This window comes from Erigeron canadensis, chromosome 8, assembly GCF_010389155.1.
Source record: "Erigeron canadensis isolate Cc75 chromosome 8, C_canadensis_v1, whole genome shotgun sequence".
In the NCBI taxonomy this organism is placed as follows: Eukaryota; Viridiplantae; Streptophyta; class Magnoliopsida; order Asterales; family Asteraceae; genus Erigeron; species Erigeron canadensis.
In genome coordinates this window covers 22,466,345-22,491,068 of record NC_057768.1, presented here as the reverse complement: position 1 = coordinate 22,491,068, position 24,724 = coordinate 22,466,345, and the positions used below count along the sequence as shown (strand labels likewise).

Below are 24,724 nucleotides of genomic sequence, written 5' to 3'. Positions count from 1 at the left end.
ATCAATAAGGCCGGATTCCATTTTGATGGGTTTAAACTTCGTCAACCGGGTCACACATATAGACAAATTTATTTCTAGAAATCATCTATCTGTAGATATTTTTCTAGAAGATCACATGTTATAAAGAGAACTTTATACGCAACTGGTCAACAAACGAAAAAGAAAAGTTTTTTTTTAATAGAATGTCCGTATTCAGCATCAGAGGACACTCCGCATAATGGTGAAATCTTGCACGTACTGTAAACAATAAGATGTAAATCATAAACCGTTACAGGTGATTAAAATGAGATCATAAACCGTTACAGGTGATTAAAAGGAAGAACCCCCAAGACATATCAATCTAGAGAATAAAACCCATGATTTTAGGTAAAACCAAGAATGACTTCCGGTTTATTATTATTATTATTATTATTATTATTATTATTATTATTATTATTATTTACTATTCCTTCCGTCCCATTAGAATTGTCCAGTTTTAAATTTTCAAAGTCTTTATTTTTTAACTTTGACTTTAATTACTTTTTATTGCATTATATAATAGTTGATGAAAATTATATTAAATAAAACATATTTAAAACTTAATCAATTCATATATTTTTCATCCAATATTATACAATACAAACAAAAATATTTAAGTTTAAAGTTAAAAAAAAAAAGATTTTGAAATTCAAAACTAGACTAGTGGGACGTAGTACTATTTAGTATGTTGTGTAATAACGGTAAAGTCAAGGGTTAGTATGTCAATAAGATGAATCACAATTATAGGAAGTTAGTGTGTCAAGTCTACATTATTTTGACCTTTATATTATTGTTGAATAAACAAGTTATCCATACATGATACTACAAATGATTCTCTTGATTCAATCCTCAGTTTGTCACTAAAATTATCTACCGGATACAATATGACAATAAGAAATAAATTACTCATTGCTAGTTGTGCCGCTGGTGATCTAAGCAATCATTGAAGTATGGTCTCAATGGCTATAAGTATATTTGTGTTACCGTGTTTGGAAGTTAAATGCCTTGATGGAGTATGCAAAAATGAATGCGAAAAGGACAGTAAATCCAACGATGATTATTGCAACATAACCTACAAAGGCATGTTCAAACCCAAAGTAACTGTTGATGAAGTCGGAAACCGTTTCCCCTGATTCTAGTTTGTCTGACATATCTCCAAATTGTGAAGCAACTAAGCCATATAGTGTCCAAGCAACAGGGCAGATGTAGTAGTACCATCTCCACCAAATGGGTATCCTCTGTTGAAAAGGACATTAGTGTAATTTAGGAGCAGGGGTAGGATAGTATGCCGTTATAAGTTTTTTGACTGAACCCTAATATTAATGCTTAAAACATCCAAAATGAATATTTAAGACAAAATATATACAACTATTTACGTTACAAGCTAAAATCTTGGAGAAAATTGAGTTTCTAGTCAACCCAGCCCGAACCAGAAACTAATTGTTTTGAGTCAGGTAACTCGGCACAAACCACAATATTTCCAGTCAAGTGATAATAATTCAATAGTATACTTAAGCAAGATTTTTGGTACTTACCGTGCGTGGAATAATGAATCCCGAGAATAGGTTCCATAATGCAAAAAAAGCAGATGAGATTATAGCTGCGATATTGTGGTTAGGGGTGACTGCTACGGTCATCATCCCATAAAATGTGAAGTACAGCAATGTGAAGTACATAAAGAAGAGATGCCAAAATAGCTTCACAACCGACCACTCGTATCCAATCATCGCGTATACAATAATGCCATAGACAATCGTTTGAACAAAAATGTATGGTATCTCGATCATAACCTGCATAAGAGTTCAGCCACAATATTTGTTAAATTCTAAGTTGGCTCCAGATTACGTGAATACTAATTTATGTTTTTGAAAAAACAGTTAAGATACTTGTCCAAAGGCGTATGGGAAAGCCGAGTACATCCCAGCAGCTCTTTCCCTGTAAAAGACTGTTCTCTCAATGGAAACAACAGGCTGTACTGAAACAGCATTTTGTACCCCAATAAATGTTACAGCAGCATACATAGAACCCATTGCATTAAAAAGATCTTGTTTCTTTTCCCTGGAAAACCAACGATTTTTTGAATTAGAAACAAGACATCTCCGTTCTCATAAAAACAGAAGTAGAGAAAGAAGACACAGGTTAAATGGGTCAGAGGTTGTTCAATTCGCATTTTTAGTACCTAAAACTTATAAAACTTCTGCCATACTATGTACAGAAAAGTAGGAGAATATGAGTTTCGGGTCATCCTAACCCAACCTGGTTTGACCTGATTAGGTTACCGCTTATGAATTAAGCCCGATTTGGACTGATTACTCAACCATCCTGACCTCTAGAAGATGGTTTTAGTATGAGGCGTATACCTTTTCTTAATATTGCTGGCTTACCTTTTGGAACCCATATTCCAGAAAATTGTGCCAAACATTATGGCTATGAATGTCGTGAAAAGGAATCTGACTGCAGTGTAGGGCGGGTTTCGCCAATACGACCAATTTTGTTTCCATAGACATGCTATACATTGTGTCCAAAATGATTGTGAATATTGAGTACGGAAATGTATATCAGTGGAACCAGGTATAGGCTGACTATTTATGTGTATCAACTCCTTATTTCTCCTGAACCAATCAAGTGAAGTTTTAGTTAGAATAGAGTGACAGTTATAAAATGCATTGAGTTATATAATGAGTGCTGGGATTATCTTACCTGTATAATTCCGAGTTCTTGTAAATTTGAGCGAAGTCAACACCTAAAGCTGCTTCTTGTGCTCCAGAGGTCACTTCCAACATCCAAGTTGCTGGATTGTAACCATCTTTAATCTTATTCACTCCATCCACATCCTTAAATTTTATTGATTGATGTTAATTGCTGATATGATGATATATATACGGGTCGAAAATTGGCATTTACTCACCTCAAAGTACTTGATCAGTTGAGAACAATGACGGCCTAATGGACCAACATATATTTCTTCTCCTCCTCGTTTCAAAAGAAATAGCTACAAGTGGAAAACTTATTTATTAGTTTTTTTGTTATCTTTGATTAGAGGTAGTAATTTCGAACCATTTACTTAGCTAACGGTCAATTCAATGAGTCAACTAGGAGATTCCATCATGTTGGAACAAAACCAACAAACCTTAAAGTTAGTCGAACTGCAAAGAAAACCAAGAACAAGAAGATGCCTGAAAACTAGCCTTGTTTATTAACCAACAATCCCAGTCTAATAACAACAGCATATCCTCCTAGAATATAAACACCTACTTGATTTAGAATCCAAGTACCACTATGTGTACATTACCTAATCTTACATGTAATCAAGTTATCATAATATTCTTTACACATCAAATGAGCAAATGTTTACATTCCAACGGAATTAAATTCCTTCATTTTCTAGACAACCAACGTGATAAAGAGGTGCGTGACACACTGCTGCATGTTGGCACAAAAGAAAAGGTGAAGGGATTTGCGTTGGTGAGTCTGGCGAATGGGATTTTTTTAATTATTTGTTTGTATTCTAATGGATATAATGGAGGTAATTGGGTTTAAAATTGGATTTTAGTGTGAATTGTTAGAAGTGAATAGTTTAGTGTGAAAGGTGATTAAGTTGAGTTCGGTGTGAATAGTTGGAGATGACCCTACCCCACACCATACAAAAATAGTTGTTTGACATGAATTGACCAAAAGTTACCTCGTCAAAAGCGTCAAAGATGTCGATGCTTGGCTGATGTATGGTGCAAACCACTGTTCTACCTGTGTCAACTGTGTTTCGCACCGTTCTCATGACTATTGCAGCTGCTCTTGCATCCAATCCTGATGTGGGTTCATCCATAAAAATTATAGATGGGTTTGCCACTAGCTCAACTGCAATTGTCAGCCTCTTTCGCTGCTCAGTTGAAAGCCCATTCACACCAGGTAATCCCACCAGTGCCCCACTAAGTGTATTGAGTTCCACAAGCTCCATGACCTCCTCAATAAACATCTGCAAATCATAATATATTATTATATATGTCTAATATTCGCAACGGGGTTCGGGTTAAAACAGGTTGGATGGGTTTGGGTTGACCGCTTACTCACTCTTTTAATTACATCATATAATTAGTTGAAACCTTATCAAGATCACTGAGGTATATGCATAAAAACAATACACTTTGCGACTTTGAGTGACATTTGGAAAAAATGTATATTTAAATTTGCTCTTTGACCTGTTTGAGGTAAAACACAACCCTATCCAACCCATTGATAAGTAAACTGAGGTAAAATGCCACGTCTAACTATTAGTACTGACTTGAAGAGATTTTTACCTCTCTGGTTGCTGAATCAACTTCAGGAGGTAACCTTAGCCATGCAGAATATTGCAAGGACTCAAAGACTGTGACATATGGGGAGTGGATGTCGGTTTGCTCACAATATCCTGCTATGCGAGCAAATGTTTCTTGCTTCTTTGGGTAACCAGAGATACTGATCGTCCCCTGTATGTACCCTCCTGTCTTGCGCCCGGCTAAGACATCCAATAAAGTGGTCTTTCCAGCACCACTGATTCCCATTAGAGCTGTGAGAACTCCCGGCCTAAAACAACCACTAACATTCTTTATTAGTTCTAGTTGGTCTTCCGCAACACCTTGTGCTTTCATTTCCTGCAACATCATGTTATTTTGTTTGAGAATGATGGAACTACAGCTACATTTATTCCAAAATCTTTGATATTTTGAAAATACGGTCAATTGTCCTTTCACCAAGTTACCTGAGGCATATCCACTGCATATCTGATTTCATCAAATGTTAGGGAAAGGGGAACAAAAGGTAAAACCATCCCGCGCTTCTTTTTTTTTTCTCCTTCAACTACAGTGCCTACTCTTGATGACATTGACCTTGATGATACACTTCTTTGAACTTCATTTTTTGTTTCTGCATGTATATATATTTTCTTTCAGAATGCTATAAGTAGAACTACGGTGACCTCAGTGGTTTTTGAGGACAAACCTGATAACTCGATTGGATCTCCTGATTTTATAGCATTTCTTGCCGCCAATGTTTCTTCAGACAGAATTGCCTGAGGCGTCCCAAAGGCTGCATCCAATCACCCATTTCATCATCACAAACTTTTTTCAGTCCATCATCTCAAATTTAATTTCGTTCAAACAGTAATACTTCAGAATATAAGGTATAGATCATATCCTTACGGTTCAGGTATGTGAGAGCCAAAACATTGAAGATATTGAAGAGGAACACATATCCAACTAAAGCACCTACTGAGATCCAATACCATTTTGGTTCTGCAAATAGTCCACGGGACTTTAGGACAGCAACACCTACTGTTTCTGTGGAGTTCGGTAAAACCTTCAAGAGAAAATTACTCCATAAGCTAAGATTGTAATAACGTTTTCATAGAATACACAACCATTTTGCAAGATTAAACAAACTCTTACCTGTTTCCAACTCTTCCCAAGGAGTTCGTTGACAGCCAAGCCAGTTTGCCCATACATCAGAGGTGAAAGCCAGTAACCCCACGCCCAGTAGCTTTTTATGTCATCTGAGGTGCAAATGGGGTTGATCATAAACGGATTGAAGTGTATTTTAACAATATATAGGAGTAGGCTTAGGTAATTGACTAATACAAAGGCTATCATGAGGGGATGCTTAAATATGATCATACCATGGATACTATTCTATCGATGATAGCTGACTAAAGATGGAAACATTCTGTTTTGTTAAAAGAAACATTTTACAGGCCGAAAGTTCATGAACAGGATTCAATTTAAGCCATATATGATTACCACGTGATAAGACGAATCCACCAAGCACAAGAATGGCAAGAAGTGAGACTGAGCCAAATGTGTTGGCAACAATGATATTTCGTCCTAATGCTGCCATGAAACGAAATAGTGCAGAAGCCATCTGATGAACACATATGAGCAGAAGCAACTGTCTGAAAAACCTGCAAAGGTATAATGTTTTCGTTTCTTTCTAGCAATAAGAGGTTTGCACTCAATTTCCAAGTCTAAGTTAATTCAGATATGGTTACCTTCCAACATCTGAATCATACCCTACGACATAATAAGACATGATTACCCAAGTCGCAACTTCAACAAACGTGACTGGTATCTTGAGGACCCATGTGGGTAGTGCGTATATCCAAGCAGGATAGAAAAGAAGGTCTCTTTGCTTGTAGAACACTGGAAGTTTAATAATGCTCAACCCAAGCTCCGAGAATCCATTGAATGTAATCGTTAGTAATGTGAAAAACAAAGCACCCATGTAAACCGTTCCATCCAGTACTGTTTTCTTATGCATCTCGGTGCGTAGGAATAATGTCATTGATGTAGTCGCCAAGAAAATAAGCTAACACATTACAATGGTAATTAAGAATAATGAAATTGTAAATGGAGATGACATTTCACTTTACATATAATGTAGTAGTACCTACTAACCAATCCAGGTCACATACCTGGGTCATCTTGAATATATAAACGAAAGAATTCCGTTTCATTAGCAAGTATTCTCTAGATATGCATGCTTTCAACAATTCCTTTCTGCTAACACCATATTTTTTTTTAGTCAAAGCGGAAGGGTGGCTTTTGCTTCTATCAAATGGAACAGCAAGTTCATCTCCTAGCCTTCTCCCCACATGGAACAACTGGAATGCTTGTGCAAATTCTTGTACCGTAACAAAACTGTAATGTTCATTAGTTCTGACCCAATATTGCTCTTGGTCTTTCTTTGAGGTTACCTACAGTTTCACACATTAGGATGATCATATATTGAAATCCTATAATTCCAAACAATACTCTAGTAATATGGTAATATGAACATCCTAAATGTGAATGGGCAGACTCGGGCCCTGTTATATCTCCAATGGGTCAATCAGAGTGTTTGATGTTATCTTGGTTGAAAGTCATCAACAGTGTATTTTAGTTCATGAAAACCTCACAAGTCTTTTGATTCAAGAAACAATAATATTATTAAATTAAAGTGATGTTAACATGCTTATTTAGATGAATAACTATGGACAAAGAAAATTTTGAATAGAGCCAATCTGACATGTCTTGATCCGTACCAAAAATACCCAATTTGATTCGTTACCCAACCTGCCCGACCCACACATTTTGCAAAAGTAAATGGAATTAGAGAGGTAATATTACTTCTTGTAAAAAGTCGGCAACTGCTTTTCTCTCGGGACATTTGAAACCCATGTACTCAAAAAACTCTAGCACATTTTCTCGAGGACCTTGATAGACAACTTGTCCATCTGAGAGAAGTATCACATCATCAAATAAGTCGTAGGTTTCTGGTGCGGGTTGGAGGAGTGAGATAACAGACGTTCCTTGAAGAATATGAATTGATTGCCTAATTGAATTCACTATTTGGAACGTTGTTGAACTATCCAAACCAGTAGATATCTCGTCCATTAAAAATGCTCTTGACGGCCCAACCATCATTTCACCAGTTGTAACTCGCTTCTTTTGCCCTCCAGAAATACCTCTGAACATTTCATCTCCTACTATGGTATCAGCGCAGACTTCAAGACCTAAAATCTGCATATGTCAACACCAGAGCCTCAGTTATATATTCTCAATAAGTTAACGAGTATTCTACATTTGTAATTTATTAACCTATTACCTTGATAACATATTCAGTGACAACACTGGCTTTTTGTCCTTGTAGTGATGCTGCCTAGTTTATAAATCAAATTAAAATATCAAATTCTAGTAGGTTGAAAAATCTCTGCTTCTTATGGACATAAAAAATGATGGTTTAATCTCTCACTTTCATGTAGACGTCAAGATCGGGATCAGGCTTGATGTTTGCTTCTTTTTCTCTCCTTGCCAGGTCGGCCAACATTTCTGGAAAATTTCCATAATCATATGAACTTAATTGAAATAGAGGCGGTCATCTTGTCATATGTAATCACCTCAAAGGTGGTGAATTTTGTATTATGTAGGAACATTTGTTAACTTAAGATTTGTATAGTATATTAACCGACCATAGTTTGCTCCAACTCCTTGGCATCTGGCAGAGAAAGCTAGTGTTTCCCTAACTGTCATTTCTCCGATATGCAAATCATGTTGACTTATGTAAGCAGACGTACGTTGTGGAACAAATTCGTTCATTTCATGTCCATTGTAGGTCACTCTTCCGGATACCTGGATAATGTTTTGATATAAATTCTGAATTTTTTAGTGTCGATGATCGAAAAACAGAATTAGATTCTGTTCACTTACATGTAAATCTGACCCAAGCTTTCCAGCCAAGGCTAAAAGCAATGTCGTTTTCCCAGAGCTTGGTGGGCCTAAGAGCAATGTCATTCTGTAGAAGCGTATATATCACTGACAAGCATAGGTTGGTAAAACGGGGGGGGCAGGTGGGTTATATCTTAATGGTCAAAAAGGGTTGGGTAAGGAAACTGCCAATGACTTTTGTGCATAATTAGTGATTATTAAATATGTTTAAATAGCTATGTATACAAATAATGATTCTTTAAATCAGAGGTTAGGTGGGTGTAAAGCATATATTACAAGTATACTAACTCACCGGCCAGGCTTCACGATTCCACTCACATCATGAAGGATTGGCAATGATTTCTTTCTGTTGGGAAGAAAATGCAAACAATTTAAGGACCCCTGTGTGTGTAAGAGATAAAGAAACATTTAGTTGAAAGAAGAGTAACTGGGTCTGGTCGTGTCAAGACACGAAAATATTTTGTCATTAATAATGTGTGGTTTTCATTTTTCAACCCAATTTTGCTGCTTCCCAAATTATGTGACTTAGACTCCTGATACATGTAGGGGTAAATATGATCATGTTGAGAACTAGAATTGAAAGAAGAAGAACCTCTAAGATGTTAACTACAAAGTTGAAAATAGTAGGCAATGCTCTGCCACCAACATATGCTTCTGCATCAACATTCAAATGCTCAAACCGTATCTCGATAGTGGGAAGTTGAAGTCCAACTCTGCATTCATTCACTCGAACCTCTCAGATAAACAAAAAGAAAAACACGAAAATTTCACAAGTTAATTAAGTTGAACATAAATACCGGTCAATTCGTTCCTTAAGTTTTAACAAGAACTTCTCATTGTCTTGCTCAGCTATTCTAACGAGCCTCTCAAGTAAATTCATTTTGTCCACCAGACTCAGGTTCTTTATATCGATTTCTTTGGGTTGACCCTTTTCTTCAGTGAGTATGCCTCTTTGTATTCGAAGATTGGTTGGAAGTCTCTCGATTGCAGCCCATTTAAGCGCTTCTTCATCATCATGTTCTTCATGAAAAGATCTCGAAAAGAAATCTCTGCCGCTGTTCCTCCAGCTAAAACTGTTTACACGCGCACTGCTGACTCTATAGACTTCCCCACTATCCATCATATTATTATCACATAAAACTTCTGATCAAATCAAGAAAATGTGATTTTGTTGTAATATAAGTAGTTTTCACTTGGGTGCTAAGTATAATCACTTTATACTCATGCTTAAAGTTGTGTTTTCTTTTTCAGTAGTAAATATAACACATTGTGGTTAAGGTTGGTGAAACTTGTGTATCTGTTTTGGAATAATGTTGTCAACAATGTTTTCATGCAAAGTTAATTTCAAGTTGTTTGGTGGAATCAATCATCACCACAATCCTTTCTGTTTGTAATATATGTCATCCTGACCACATAATTAGACCACTCACAATACCCTTCCCACCACTAATTAATGATTGACTAGTCTTTGTCAACGTCATATCATAACCAAATCGGACACAACCACCCTCCACACCACCACCCCAAAATCAGTAATACCATACAACATCCTCAATTCATCACTAAACAAGCACTAATCTCGGTTCCACTTTTTCTTTTATATATAATTAATAAAGATTAAGTCTTATATTGGTTGTTGTTTTGAAAATTTGGTAAAAGACCTCCTAATTAAGTTTGCGTGTGATAATTGTTTATCAAAAAACGGGTCATTTTAATTAAACATAACTATAAGCAATCTTGTTGACGGTCTACTTACGGGAGAATTACATCCACTCATGGTCAGGCCGAACACCAGTGGGTGATGAGGGAGTTGTGACCCTTACCTCTACTTATTCTTTAATGTTTTATACATTTCTCCCTCCTCTCTACCTTTATCTTTATATTATATATATATGAAACAAAGTACCCGCGCATTGCGGCGGTGATATGGTGGGTGATAGGTCATAGGAGGTGATAAGTCATAGAGTGTGATAGTCAAATGTCTTAGCCGAGCTCTACTACCGGATTTAAAAATTCGTCGAAAGTATATCGAATGACATCTCTAATGAAAGGGCATTAAATTTTAAGAACACCCACACAATTTTTATAATTTATCGATCTACGGTTTTTGAGATAAAAGATTTTAAATGAATTAGAAGAATAAAATGATTTATATAGGAGAGAGCAAAAAATTAATGGTTGAGATTTGAAGAGATAAAGAAAAAATAGGTGGTTAAGATTTAAGGGTATTATAGATATATTAGGTAGAGATATTTAAATTAGGGAATTAAGAAGGGGTAATTTTGGTAGTTCAAATCATCTTTTGAGATTTTAAAAAAGGGCAAAATACTTTATAAGATAGTATAGAAGTATAGATATAGATATAGATATAGATATAGATAGAGATAAGTATTTTGGAATGTAAATGTTTATAGTGTGAAATAACTAAAATTGTATTTATTGTATGTAATACATTTTGAATTCTGTCTATTGCATGTGTTCAAACATACATGACAACTATATAAAGTTGTCACTTGTTAGTTTTTATTAGTCGGATACACATGGATACAAGTGTATGCTTGCATAAGATTTTACAAAAAAAAAACACTTAACATATACTCGTAGTTATAAGACTAAATTACACAGAGGGTACCTATAGAGATATTCCAAATGAAAAAGTGTAACTTTGGGTATGATCCGAATATATTAAAAAAATAAATTAGGGTAGACTTTAAGTATCATTTGTGTAATTTATTCTAGTTATATAAAAAAAAATTTGGAAGGTGAATTTCGCTTGAAACTTCGTGTTGCGATTCGACAACGAGAGGTTTAGCATACGTTGTCTTAACCGGGTCCGCGCTAGAGAGCTCACTCAAAATAGAAATGTTATTTCAAATATTCAATGGGGGAAACACCCTACTTTTTTTTTTATCCGCCCAAAAACATGACGATTAATAGAGGTAAACTCCGTCACCTCTGACTTAAACTTAGATATACCCAAGTCAAAGTCTCGTAAAAAAACTACTTATATCTCAAAGTTGTTCGAATAGAGATTTGAACTAAGTCACTAAGGAAACCATTACACCAACTCATCTAGTTAAATAAATAAGTTGACCAAAATAATAATCTATTCCAAAACCCATCTCAGAAGCATAATGCACTTGTGTGACTCGTCTTTTATGTGTCATGCCTGGAAAGCCATATTTGTCGAGAAGAATCTTTCAATAAAACGCATATAACAATTTCATCGATAAAGACACTACTATTTGTTTTTTAAATTGTATTAATACAAATCAAACTCGGTTACCTTCTCAGGAATCATGAATGTATATTTTTAGCTGAGAACACCTCTAATATATATATTTACATCCATACGTTTGCAACATTTTAACGTAAAAAAGAACTTTTTTAATATAGTGCCAAATGCAATGGTTATTAGGCCGCTCGTAGTAGGGAGGTCATCAGCTCGTCCAAAAGTGTTCCAAGCTCATCGAAATTGGAAGCTAATGCTAGCAATGGTTAGTAGCTCGTCGAAATCAAGGTTGTTCGGAAATAGGAACGGCTTGGACGAGCGGTGTGGGGCCATGGTTTTATAAATAACGTGGTAACTTGTTTTCAAATAGAATAAAATAAGTTTAGGAAGAGGTGAGAAAGATGTCTTAATGTTAGAGGTAGTTCTTAAATAAGAACATGCTGACGTGGCAATGAGGATAATGTGATGACGAGATTTAAGAAATGACTTTAGTAAAATAGGCCTTATATATATATGTAACCGAAATAAAAAAACTTGCAAACTAACAATGTGGTGCCACACATATATACCCACATACAATAACCAGAAACTCAAAATATGATAAATTATGTAAAGTTATTTACATTTTGAAGTGCTAAACACAAACATATATCGTCATATTTGAATTTGAGATCGACGGTAAGTTTTATTTTAAAGTTTAGAGTTAAATACATGAATGATGCTCGTAGTTTGTCCGATATTACAAATTTTACTGATATATTTTTAAAGTTACACCGGACATCCATATGATAAGTACTTTTCCACTCGGAATGTCTCCACTCAAGTCTCAAACATATGCTTACACAGGTCATCCCTGTCGTTTGTCAAATATTATAAGTAGCAAATATTAAAGAAAAATAATTCGTACTGTAGACTTTAACTAAATTTAAGTATTGTCATTTTAAAAAAAGTTACAAATTAAACCTTTGAATTTAGATAAACATACATAGCCTTCTGAATTTTACATAACCTCCCCTGAATTTTACATAATCCACCCTGCTTTACCTGAAATAGATATTATATGCTTTACCTAACATTTCCCCTTAAACTAATATGTTAAAAAGACCAAACTCCATAGTTCTTAAATTTGTAAGAATAAGGAGTCTACTCATATAAATCGAGTCAAAACGAGCTGACTTGGTGGATGACTCAAATTTGCTTCAGACTCGTAGCATGACTAGTTTTTTGTGTTACGAATCGGTCCGAGTCGTGTTCCGATTCACGAGTCACAAAATATTTTATTATTTTTCTAATTGTTTTAATATTTTTAATTTATCTTTAACTTGAAATATAATTCTTAAATAAATATTTGTATATAATTATAAAAATTATATATATATTATCAAATATTCTGACTCTTACGTTTCGAGTGATGTTTCAAGTCACAAGTCAAAAATAAGATTTTCAGAATCGAATAAAAACGACCAGTCAAACAACTATGCCAAACTCTAAATTGAACTTTCTATATACTCTAACTTAATTAATCCAGATAAACATAATGTCAACAATGGCATTAAAAACGACAATTGCACATTTGCACCTACTCTTTGAAGACCTTATCGATCGAAATTAAGGGTATGATACCATCATGTAAATCGCTTCTAAAACATCTTTATATTTCTTCGATACCATCAGTTCCGAAACCCAGTAGAGGCAATCAAACTTATTGTTCTTTAAGAGCTTCTTCCTGATGGCTAGCGGTTTTTCAAATTTCCGTACATGCTCGTTATTAGCACTAGATATATTTAATATTAGCCTATGTTTTATATGGGCGGCACACCATTGATATTGACATTTTAGTGCATGTTTGAGTTGTAAAAATAAAACGACTTTTTGAGCATGGGAATCAAGAATTGTAATAGACCAAATTATAACCTTAGGAAAAAGTAAGAAGATTGTTTGAAAGTGGTTGCACTGTCATCTCTAAATGATTAACACCGTATCCGCGTAATGCGACGGTAGTCGTGGCGGCGACAAGTGTGGTCGTGGCGGCGAGTGTTGATGCTGCAGACGACGTCGAGTGGTGTAAATAGTTAATATAAAAGTAATTGATTTAAAGGGTCAATGGGAATATTATAAAGATAAAAATCTGATAGTGTAATTCAATCATTAATGTTAAGAGGATAGTGTATTTTAAAATATTTGAAGGAATGTTAGGTGAAAATATTCAATCTCGAAAGGATGTTTCGAGATGAATCTAGATTGTGTAATTGTTGTATCTCTGGGTTGTTGTAATTGATCACTAGCACCTTGTCGTGCTAGTCGACTTTATTATTTAATATACTTCTATTTCTGTCGTTCAAAAAAAAAAGATAAAGAGGACATTTCAAATATTTCCTTCCATCCATATAACTTTCAAACAATGGGAAAATGAAATATGCAGCTAACAGTAAAAATTATTAATGTGGCAAGGAAGGTTATTTCCAACAATTTACAAACTAACTCTTTTAATTTTCAAATATACACTTTTGCCTTCTGAATTTTACCTTTGTTGCAGCCAATTAGATGTAGCTAACAGCATGGAATTTTCCCCTAGATATAAATATGAATATCATTCTCTATTTTTTACTTAATTTTCCGTCTACATATGCTAACAAATAAACTCATTAATCACGTAATACACCCCATAAATGCTTTCTTAGTTAGGGATCTTCTTATGTTTTCCTTTTATTAGAGCATCCCAATGTCTCTAGTATTGCTCAGTATTGGGTTTCGAATACGCCCACATCATTGGGTGCGAGCTGTATTCCCGGCATATTGGTTGCATATTGAAGGGCTCCGTGGTGGCTAATACGGACGTATTCGAGAGTTTTGAGCCTTTCTTTTTGTTTTTTTAATCTTTATATCTATATATATATATATATATAGATATATATATTATATATAAATTTTTGTGTGTGTGATGTTACAGATTTTCGTGGGTGCATTTTCCGGCCACCAAACGTAGGTGATGAGAGTTTGGGAATAGGATTTCTTTTCTATATTATATTATTATTACTAGATTATTTTTCCGCGTAATACGCGGAAGAAACATATTAAGTTTTGATAATAAGATAATTAATAACTGAAAATTACATATTAAAATAAATGTAATACCATAACTATAATATCCATAATACGTATTTCACATAAAAATATTGTAAATATTTTTTTGCAAAAAGTAATGATTTTTGTAAATGCATGTCATTTTTACTATGAACACTTATTTGAGATAAATGGGGTAAATTTATCGACCTTGGACATTGTAATGTAAACTATATTGCGAATGTCAGATAGTTTTATTAGATATATACATGGGATAATTATGTCATGCACTACTACGTTCAGCAAGATTTGAGGATTCACAATCGCTACTATACCATGTTTAGCATATCCAATAAATACACAATCAACAGTTTTTGGTCCTATTTTTTGAACCTTTGGTGGTGGAACCACCACTTTTGCTAAACACCCCCATACTTTCAAGAACTTATAGGATGGTTTTCTATTAAACCATAACTCATAAGGTGTAACATCCTTTTTCTTGAAAGGAATTTTGTTCAAAAGATAGTTTGCCGATAAAATGACATCTCCCCACATATCTTGGCTTAAACCCGAGCTTATTAACATAGCATTCATCATCTCTTTAAGAGTTCGGTTCTTTCTTTCAGCAATGTCATTATGTTGTGGGGTATAAAGAGCTGTTTGGTCATGGATAATACCATTTTGAGCACAAATTTCAGCAAAATGAGAAACGTATTCACCTCCTCTATCGCTCCTTAATCTTTTAATCTTTTTGTTGAGTTGGTTCTCAACCTCATTTTTGTACAAGACAAACTTGTTTATTGCTTCATCCTTGCTCTTTAGCAAGTATACATAGCAATATTTAGTACAATCATATATAAATGTGATGAAATACTTGAAAGGACTAGACTCGATAACCGAAGAACACGACTTTTTTTTTTTTATAATACCCTACTGCGCCGCAGTGGGAAGAAAATCATTCTTGGCCGTGGATTGCCACTGCGTCGCAGTGGGCAAAACCACCCCCATTGCGCCGCAGTGAGCAACAGTCCAGCAACCTTAAAACCATTTTAACACTTAAACCAAGTTTCAACCTTCTCATAACAACATGAACTTCACAAACTACATTCCAGAAGTTACTAACAACATTATAGACACATTTCAAACACAGTTACAACATAACTTGTTTCAAATCCCAAGGAAACCATCAAATGGGTCATTTACCCATTTTGACATAATTTTCGCCCAAAATTCAATTTACAACCTTCTCAAAAGACTTTCACTTGACCATTTGCACAACTTTAACAGAAGCAAGACCATCAAGACAAAATGTATCAAGAGCCAAAGGGAGAGGGACCTCTAAGCCTCTAAAACTAAAGATCATCATTCTTCCACGAATGACCTAAATACCTCAAGTCTTGCAAAAACTTCACTTCAAGCTCTAGATCAACACTTTCCAACTGTCAATACTAGTTCCTTCTTCCGGAACTACCTATAGAAGGGTAAACAACTAAAATATAAGCAAAGGCTTAGTGAATATACCTGCATACATTTACGAATACGAAGGAGGGTAAAGTACAAGGACTTTTACATATAACCTATGACATCGTCATGTCACATTTACATATTCACCTTGCACACTAATAACACATATATGGATCCATATAAGCTAAACAATCATATCTATCGGGATTCTTAGGCCCCGGAGGTTCTTAGGCCTCATGAACACAATGCCCCACATGGGCTTATGCCACATCAGTTACCACACATGGATTTACAAACTTCAACATGAAATGGTCAAAACCACCATGGACAAAAGGCTTCAACATGATGTGGTCAATTGATCCAATATAAACATAAAGGTATGCAAATATACTCACCTCCTTCGCAACAAAGACAACGCTAAAACGAATAAGCACAAGCAAGCTTCAACCTATGATCATATCGTAAAATGCATAAGCTTACATTCACAACTTGACTAGTTCAATCTAGCCATTCTCAATCACTAGCATTTTCTAAACCCAACCCATTTGTCATTGAGTTATTTCCATCTTTAACTATAACATTAGGTAGTTCAACTTACCATTTTTATTCACATATCAATAACTAGTAATATTCATCTTTTCTTACAAACTCAATTTATCACATTGAACTCATTTATTTTAAGATCAAACACATCATATAGCTCAATGACATCTAGGTTAACTAAGGAAATTGGGGATAAATTAATCATCATTCATATTCTAGCAAAAACCCCCCAATTTGGTTCATCCATGAACCCTAATTTCAAAAGAAAGATAAAAAAAACTAAATTAAGGGAATTCAATACCTCAAGATTTAATGAGCTAATTCAAGACTTAAATTGAAAATCCTTCTTTCCCTCTCTTCTTTGAAATTTTCGACCACCACCACTCAAAACCCACAAACCCTAGCTTTTCAATTTCTTGAATGAAGATTATATGATGGTGATGTTTAGTATAATGATTTCCCTTTTTGAATTTGAGAGAATTAGGCTTTTGATTTTGAAAGAAAGGAATGGAATTGCATAAGGAAAAGAAGAAGAGTTTAGTGGAAATATGAGTAAGGAAAAATGTATGTGGCTCGCACTCTCTATGGATGCCACGACCCACCTCCAAATTTGTGGGTATTTTACCCGCTATTCGTTAAAGTTCCAACTAAATTAACCCCATATCCAAAAATAAAATACTAGGAAATTAATTTAATGTCAAAACTATGAAAAAGGGGATAATTTCTTTTACCTTAAAATCTTTGGGGTGTTACAATACTTGTTAGTTGTTACCACCGCGAGTGAGAATTGTTCTAAAATCACATACATCGGTATGGACTAAATCAAGTGACTCGGTGTTTCGTTCAATTGATTTGAAAGATTTCGTGGTTTGTTTTGATTCAGCATAAGTTAGACATGGAAAAGCACTGGAGTAAGAGAAAGTTATGTCATATGACTCAGGCTAATTTGCTACACAACCCAAGAAAAAGAAAGTTACAACGTGTGTTAATCCAAATAAACGAAACATATACAATATATATAAATAAGTCATCGTTTGTTGCAATGTTATCCAAAAACTATACATTGGTTTGATGTTTCTACAATGACTACAATCAAGTAAATATATTTGTATCTTTATATATGTTAAAATACAACTTTCCTAACGAATTATTAACCAACTAAAATATTTGTTTAAATTATATATATATATTATATTATAAAGCAGATTTTTCCTACATTTTCAACATTGAACTTGAAATTTTCAATATTGATTTTAAGTACTTCCCCAAAATGCCCCTCCTATCTATTCTATATTTATCTAAAATAACTATAATATCATTTATCTCTCCTCAAATCTCAACCAATCATTTTTTTTTTCTCTCCTCCATAAATCATTTATTCCTCCAATTCATTCAAAATCTTTTATCTCAAAAACCGTACATCGATAAATTATAAAAATTGTATGAGTGTTCTTAAAATTTCATGCTCTTTCATTAGAGATGTCATTCGATATACTTTCGACAAATTTTTAAATCCGAGGGCGGAGCACGTACGGCTAAGACATTTGACTATCATACTTTATGACACATCAACTCATATAACCTATCATACTCTATGACCTAGATATCACCCCACCATCTCACCTCCGCAACGCGCGGATACTTGTTCTTTTATATATATATATATATATATAACATTTCAAGTCTTGCTTAGCTACAATAGCAAGACTTAAAATGAGATATTTGCCCTTGCCTAAATCATTTGCATAGGATAGAGAATCGACTTTTACATCTTCATATTTATTAATTTAAGAGCTATTTAGATTTAGTTTTATCAACTAATAATAATCATATGTTTAAGGTCATTTCCCGTTCATTACACGTAATTTTACACAATCCGCTTGTTTTAGATAAAAAAATTTTCCGAGTGATATGAAAAGATAAAAACTTATTAAACCAAACTAAAAAAAATAATCTAATGATAAATATTTTATATAATGTTTGTAGCCCCATATGAAAAAAAAAAAAATAATATTCGATTTTATGACCATAAAATAATGTTATTATACAAAAACATACAATAACTTTTTTTTTCATGTTATAAAATATTATTGTAGATAAAACCTTTAATTACATTCGTAAACATTGTTAAAGGTTGTAATAAAAAAAAGTCCTCAATTTTTATTTTATATATATATATATATATGTGATAAATAGATTATAATTATAATTACTATAATTAAAAACTAAATAAATATTTTAAAAATTGTAAACAAATATAAAATAAATATAAAATTTCTCATTGAGCTACTATATCCTTAATTAAAAAAATAAACAAATAATATAACTTTCACAATTTTGTAATACCAATCACAATCTTAATTTAGTTCTAGTATAGGAGTTCGGCTAACCAATATATAATGTTATTATATTATATATCAATTATTTATATATTATTTATATGGTATATTATAATAATTAAGAAGAGTATATTTTGAAAAATCATATAAAGTATTGAAGGGTATATATATTTTGACAAATAATGTAAAGTATAAGTATTAATATTGTCTTTTAATAAAGATAAAATTATTAAATTTGATCTAATGGTTATAAATTAAAGATGAAATTCATCTAAGTGTTTTTATGTAAAAACATTATTTTTTTCAAATTCCTTTATAATAGTAATCACAATAGTCATGCATATTTAGAAGTTAAATTATATATCATTAATTTCGATAAATTATTTTATGTTGTCTAATAGAGCGTAACTTTTTCGTCACCACATGCTCCAAAATTGCAGATCAATGTTAAAGGTTGACATTCCCAAAGTTGTCACTCACCTAAGCTAAACTCTCTCTTCCCAACATTGTTGTTGATAATTTCTAAACCCAACATTATATATATATATATATATATATTGTAGATATAAGGTGTTACGATATTATTAATTTAATTTTATATTATTATGGTTTAAAATATAGCTTACTATATTTTTATTAATAGAAAATTGATCTATATATTTTATATGAAACATATTTTAAATATTTCAAATTAAAATATGTTTTTTTTTTTTTTTGATATTAACTTTTATTCTATTGGATAAGATATAATATAGATAGTATTCTTTTATTATTAGGATATATATTAGCTATTAATATATTGAATATATTATATTAGAATTTATGGGTAAAAAGTATAAATTTGTGATGAAAAATCAACAAGTGTAAATTAAATATAAAGGAGGATTTTTTTGTATAACTTAAAAAGTATAAGTATTAATATTGTCATTTAATAAAGATGAAATAATTAAATTTGATCTGATGGTTCTAAATCAAAGATAAACAAGGATTCTTGTTTGTTTAGTAATTAATTTAGCACCTTGTTATATAAATATTGGTAGATTGTTATATTTTTATATTAGTCCTTATGATTATACAGTAATTTTAAATCTAACCTTATAGTTTCATATAAATATTACTACCATTATTATTATTTAATAATTATTATTATTATTATTATAATTATTACTATTATTTTATAAATAAATATGATTTAGTTTTATTTAATTAAAAGTTTGAAAATAAATATATTGGAGTGTATTGGATGTATTGAATGTATTGGGTATTGAGTGTGAATTGAAAAAAATATATTGCAAAGAGGTTTTCTGATGTGCCGCTGATGTGACAGTGTATTGGAATGTATTGGAGATGAGCATTGTGGGTGCTCTTACATTAGAAATGTTATATTTTAGATTTTCAAAATCTTTATTTTTGAACTTTTATTTCAAATATTTTTTTGTGCTATATAATACTTGATAAAAGTTATATAAATTGATTGAGTTTTAGTTTTAGATATATTTTCATTGACTATAATTTTTATCAAATATTATCTATACTATATTGTAAAGCAAAAAGTCGATGTCTAAAATTTTAAGTTTTAACATTTACTTTCCCTAAATGCCCCTTCTAACAATTATTGTTTCATACGACCAGGGGGATAGAAGCCCACGGAGGGGTAGGCTAAGCCGGAAATAGAGAGAGATGTGATTAGATTAGCACGAGGAAGGGAAACCAAACACACTTTCCCTCTCCTCAATTCTCAACCAATCATCTTTTTTCTCTCTCCTTCATAAATCATTTATTTCTCCAATTCATTCAAAATCTTTTATCTTACAAATCGTTCATTGATAAATTATAAAAGTTGTATGGATGTTCTTAAAATTTCATACTCTTTCATTAGAGATGTCATTCGATATATTTTCGACGAATTTTTAAATCCGGGGGCGGAACTCGTATGGTTAAAATATTTGGCTATCACACTTTGTGACCTATCACCCACCATCTCACCGCTGCAACGCATGGGTACTTACTCTCGTATAACATAAAAAGTATATTTAAGGTCAAAATTAAAAAACGTGTTTGAATATCAAAATGTGACACTTCTAGTGAGGCGAATGTAATACTATTCAACGTAATCAAAAGAAGGTTAAAGTGATTGAGGGCATTATACTCACGGCTTAATGGTGCATTTGGAGCGAAAAACGGGAAAGCTTTTTCTCAAACCATGGTTACAGCTTGCAAATTTTTTGATCGGCAAAGAAAGTCCACTAGAATATATACTTGTGTATGTTGTAACGACTTGCTGTGAATGTTGTAGTTTTGTTCGCACTAAGCTGGTTTCTTAAATAAAATTTGCACTAACAAATTTTTTTAATGATGAATTTCGCTTGAAACGCTATGGTTTTAATTGGGTCCGCGCTAGAGAGCTCCTTCAAAGTAGAAATGTCTATTTCAAATACCGAATGGGGGAAAAATCCACTACTAATTCGTCCGAAGGCACGACGATTAATAGGGGTAAACCCTGCTCCCTCAGACTTAAACCTGGTTATACCCAATCCAAGCCCTCATAGAAAGAATAAATATATCTCAAAGTTGGTGGAATGAAGATTCGAACCTGAGACCTATAACCAGGGGACTCCAAACCATTCCACTAACTCATCATTGATGTAATTTGCACTAACAAATTGAAAACATAATTTAAGATTTCATTTTGACTTGACCAGATTAAAAGTTTTAATATATGTATAACGTAAAATAGTACTTTTACGCTGGAGGGTGCACATTTTAATCAAAGTGCATAGTACATGACTACATGGTGTTACACTATTACTCTATTATATATACATATTCATTAAAGTACTTTCCAAAAGCATTCTTCTTGCATATTAATACTCATTAAAGCACTTTCCAAAAGCATTCTTTTTGAAATTGCATGGTGGCCATCTTAGGAATTTGGCATATCAATTATTTGATTTGTAATATGTAAAATATCACAAAGATGCCGCATATGAAACACGAGTTATTAGTACTAAAATGATAAATCTTCTTAAAATAATAGTCTAAAAATCCTCCTAATTATTAGATTGAAACATGTGGCAAAATCAGAGGGTGAGATTAAAAAAGAAAGTTAGTGAATAACACTTTATGTTTAAAACCTTTTAAAAAAAATTTAAACTAATTTTTAAAAAAATTAGTCATTTAAACAATCTTATCTTTACGTTGACAAAAAAGACCAACAATCTTATCTTTACATTAAACACTTAATCATTTAAAATGTATGGTGTTCAATGATTGAAATATTTAGATTTTATACGAATCAATTCATAAATTTAACTACTAAATATAGTTAGGGAAGAAATTCTTTTAATTATTTAACTTTACTAGACAAAAATTGGATAGATCTTAACCCTTAATTTAAAATCAAGGGTTAAGATTAAAAGATATTTGAAACTAATGGTTAAGATTAAAAGATTTTTTAGTCTTAACCTTTGATTTTAAATCAAATGTCAAGATTGCTCTAATTTAACCCTTTGAGTTATTTGTAACTTAAAGGGATCTTCACCTATATAGCTAAGAGTGTTGATGGTTAGGGACCGGCCATCACCTTTAAGTTATATAATACATAGTTATATTATATACTAGATTATTGACCCGTATAATACGTAGAAAACATATTAAAAAATATACATTAAAATTTATGGTAGATGAAAAACACTACATAGTGAAAGCCTCTGAAAACTAGTGATTTGACTTACATGGGTGAGGTTTTTTCTCATGTTTTATTTTGTAATTGACACTAGTTGTTTATCTTTTTTTCACTCCCCACAATTCAAGCCTCAAAAGATATTTAGATTCCGTTGCCATTGTTTATCTTCCTAGATAATGTAATTGTGATTGTAACTTTGGTTTGCTATCTAGATAAAACTATATTAGTTTTTTAAAAAATATATCAAAAGTAATAATAATAAAAAATCTTAAAACTCATAAAAAAAACCTCATATTTATTTTCTTTTGTCTGCTCAAATTGTAATTGGGGAAGTTCTCGTTCCTTCCCCTTTACAATTCGGTAAAGCGGCTTACAATTACAAATCATTTTTTCATTCCTTTAGGTATCCAATTTTGTTATATAATCCATAACTATATTAAGAGGTTGTATAATCCATAATTATGAAAATGATACAATTTAAAAGGGTTGGGTGGGGAATTGAACCCGCATCCCATTGTAAACTAAACTATCTCATCCAACATTAATTTAGGTTATTTTTGCTGTTTATAAAAAAGTATTCGCAGTAATACTAATAGGAGCAATATTAAGAAAGGCATGTGCTATTGGTATTGTTATTGGTACACACAAAGGCCAATATTAACATTAGGAAGACTTGATGATCAAACATTCAAACCTTAGGAAGACTTGCATATAAAATGACATAAATTGACGCATAAACATTAGCAACTAACAGTAAAGATTTACAAATAACGATACCTAAATTGACCTGTAAATATTAGCAACCACAGCTCTTCACATCAGTCCATTTTAGACACTTTTATTAACTGGATCCAAAACTTCTGTCTTGTACAGAGAAGGGTGATACATTAATACTTTCAGTCAGACCGATAATATAATCGTTACAAACTTCAATTTTTTTCAGTCAGGCAATTAGTGTTGATGTCTCTTCGATCTGTTCCGCTGTCGTTATTCTTATTGAAAATATGACGAAGTTGAATGGACGATGATATAATATTGAAGTTTTCAAACATTTCAAATTGGATTTATGGAAGTAAAGCAGAAAGTATATGAGTACCTAAAAATTCTAATTATAAAACCAGTTTCCATTCTCTCAACACAGTAAACACACAATAACATATTGAACTGGTGATCTAAACTCTAAAATAGCAAGAGATTAGTTACATGCACACCTCTGGTGCAGTCACAAATATTCTTAAAAAAACCAATATAGCAAAAACTAATGGCATACTTTAATTTTCGCATATAATTACTTCATACACATTGCCTTGACAACCACTACCTTTAGCAAACATAGTGCTAGAAATTAAAGGACTACTCACTGAGGCATTTCATCATACACTTGTCATGAGATTAAAACACAACATTTTTCAAGCCTAATTGAACGTCTTGTAAAAACCCAATGAACTATAACTAGTCCGAACTATACAAGAGCTGCAACAAACGTTAAGAAAAAGAAGGGAAAACATCAAAATTTGTAATTAGGGCATATCTCTGGTATATCTCAATTTAAACGAAATTATCCCTAAAAATGGAAGACACAATCGATTAGATCTTTATCTTCATCTTTATGCCCTAGAAAAAAATTGACTGTAAAAACACCTAAAGAAAAACCTAAATAACATGATTCATATAGGAAAAATTCAAAAGAAAAAAATATTTATATTTAAATCATTGTGACGACGAAATTAGAACAGGTGTAAATCATATCATCTTCTAATTAATATATTAGGGATTTTCTTTAGGGAAAAAGGAATGAAAAAAGCGAAGAAGGAAGAAAGAATGAAAGGGAAAAATCTGTCGGTCAATTAATCCAAAAGTTCAGTAATACTCGTAGTAATTTTAAATTAGGACAATGATGTAAGTCAATTAATCCAAAGGTCACAAACCAAGATCCTTTTCCATCCAAGGGTTGTGATTTTTTTAAAAATGAATTAAAGGAGCTATTTTATTATGACTGGGAGATTGTGTTTTCACACATTGATAACATCTATTAAAATACATATAATTGACCAAGATTACTAAAAGGGTTCGTCTGGAAGTGTAATGAACTTACATAAAGAAAAATCCATTAAAAGTAACATTCTTACATAAATTTTTTATTATGGAG

The 24,724-nt window shown here is 32.5% G+C and overlaps 1 protein-coding gene across 1 annotated transcript; it reads right to left on the bottom strand.

Annotated features, from left to right (window-relative positions):
* Positions 1–759: 759 nt before the first annotated feature.
* On the bottom strand, positions 760–9,506 carry LOC122611276 (pleiotropic drug resistance protein 1-like). Its single transcript, XM_043784275.1, has 23 exons — positions 9,047–9,506; positions 8,842–8,962; positions 8,542–8,630; positions 8,232–8,316; positions 7,994–8,153; positions 7,777–7,853; positions 7,630–7,683; positions 7,152–7,544; positions 6,458–6,739; positions 6,035–6,351; positions 5,787–5,947; positions 5,439–5,542; positions 5,193–5,349; positions 4,993–5,079; positions 4,754–4,917; positions 4,314–4,646; positions 3,701–3,991; positions 2,927–3,010; positions 2,719–2,852; positions 2,403–2,630; positions 1,905–2,076; positions 1,554–1,808; positions 760–1,256 (listed from the first exon to the last, which is right to left on the bottom strand). Exons 1-23 carry the CDS (start codon positions 9,370–9,372, stop codon positions 999–1,001), a joined length of 4,332 nt encoding a protein of 1,443 aa, XP_043640210.1. The 5' UTR covers positions 9,373–9,506; the 3' UTR covers positions 760–998.
* Between the last annotated feature and the right edge of the window lie 15,218 nt (positions 9,507–24,724).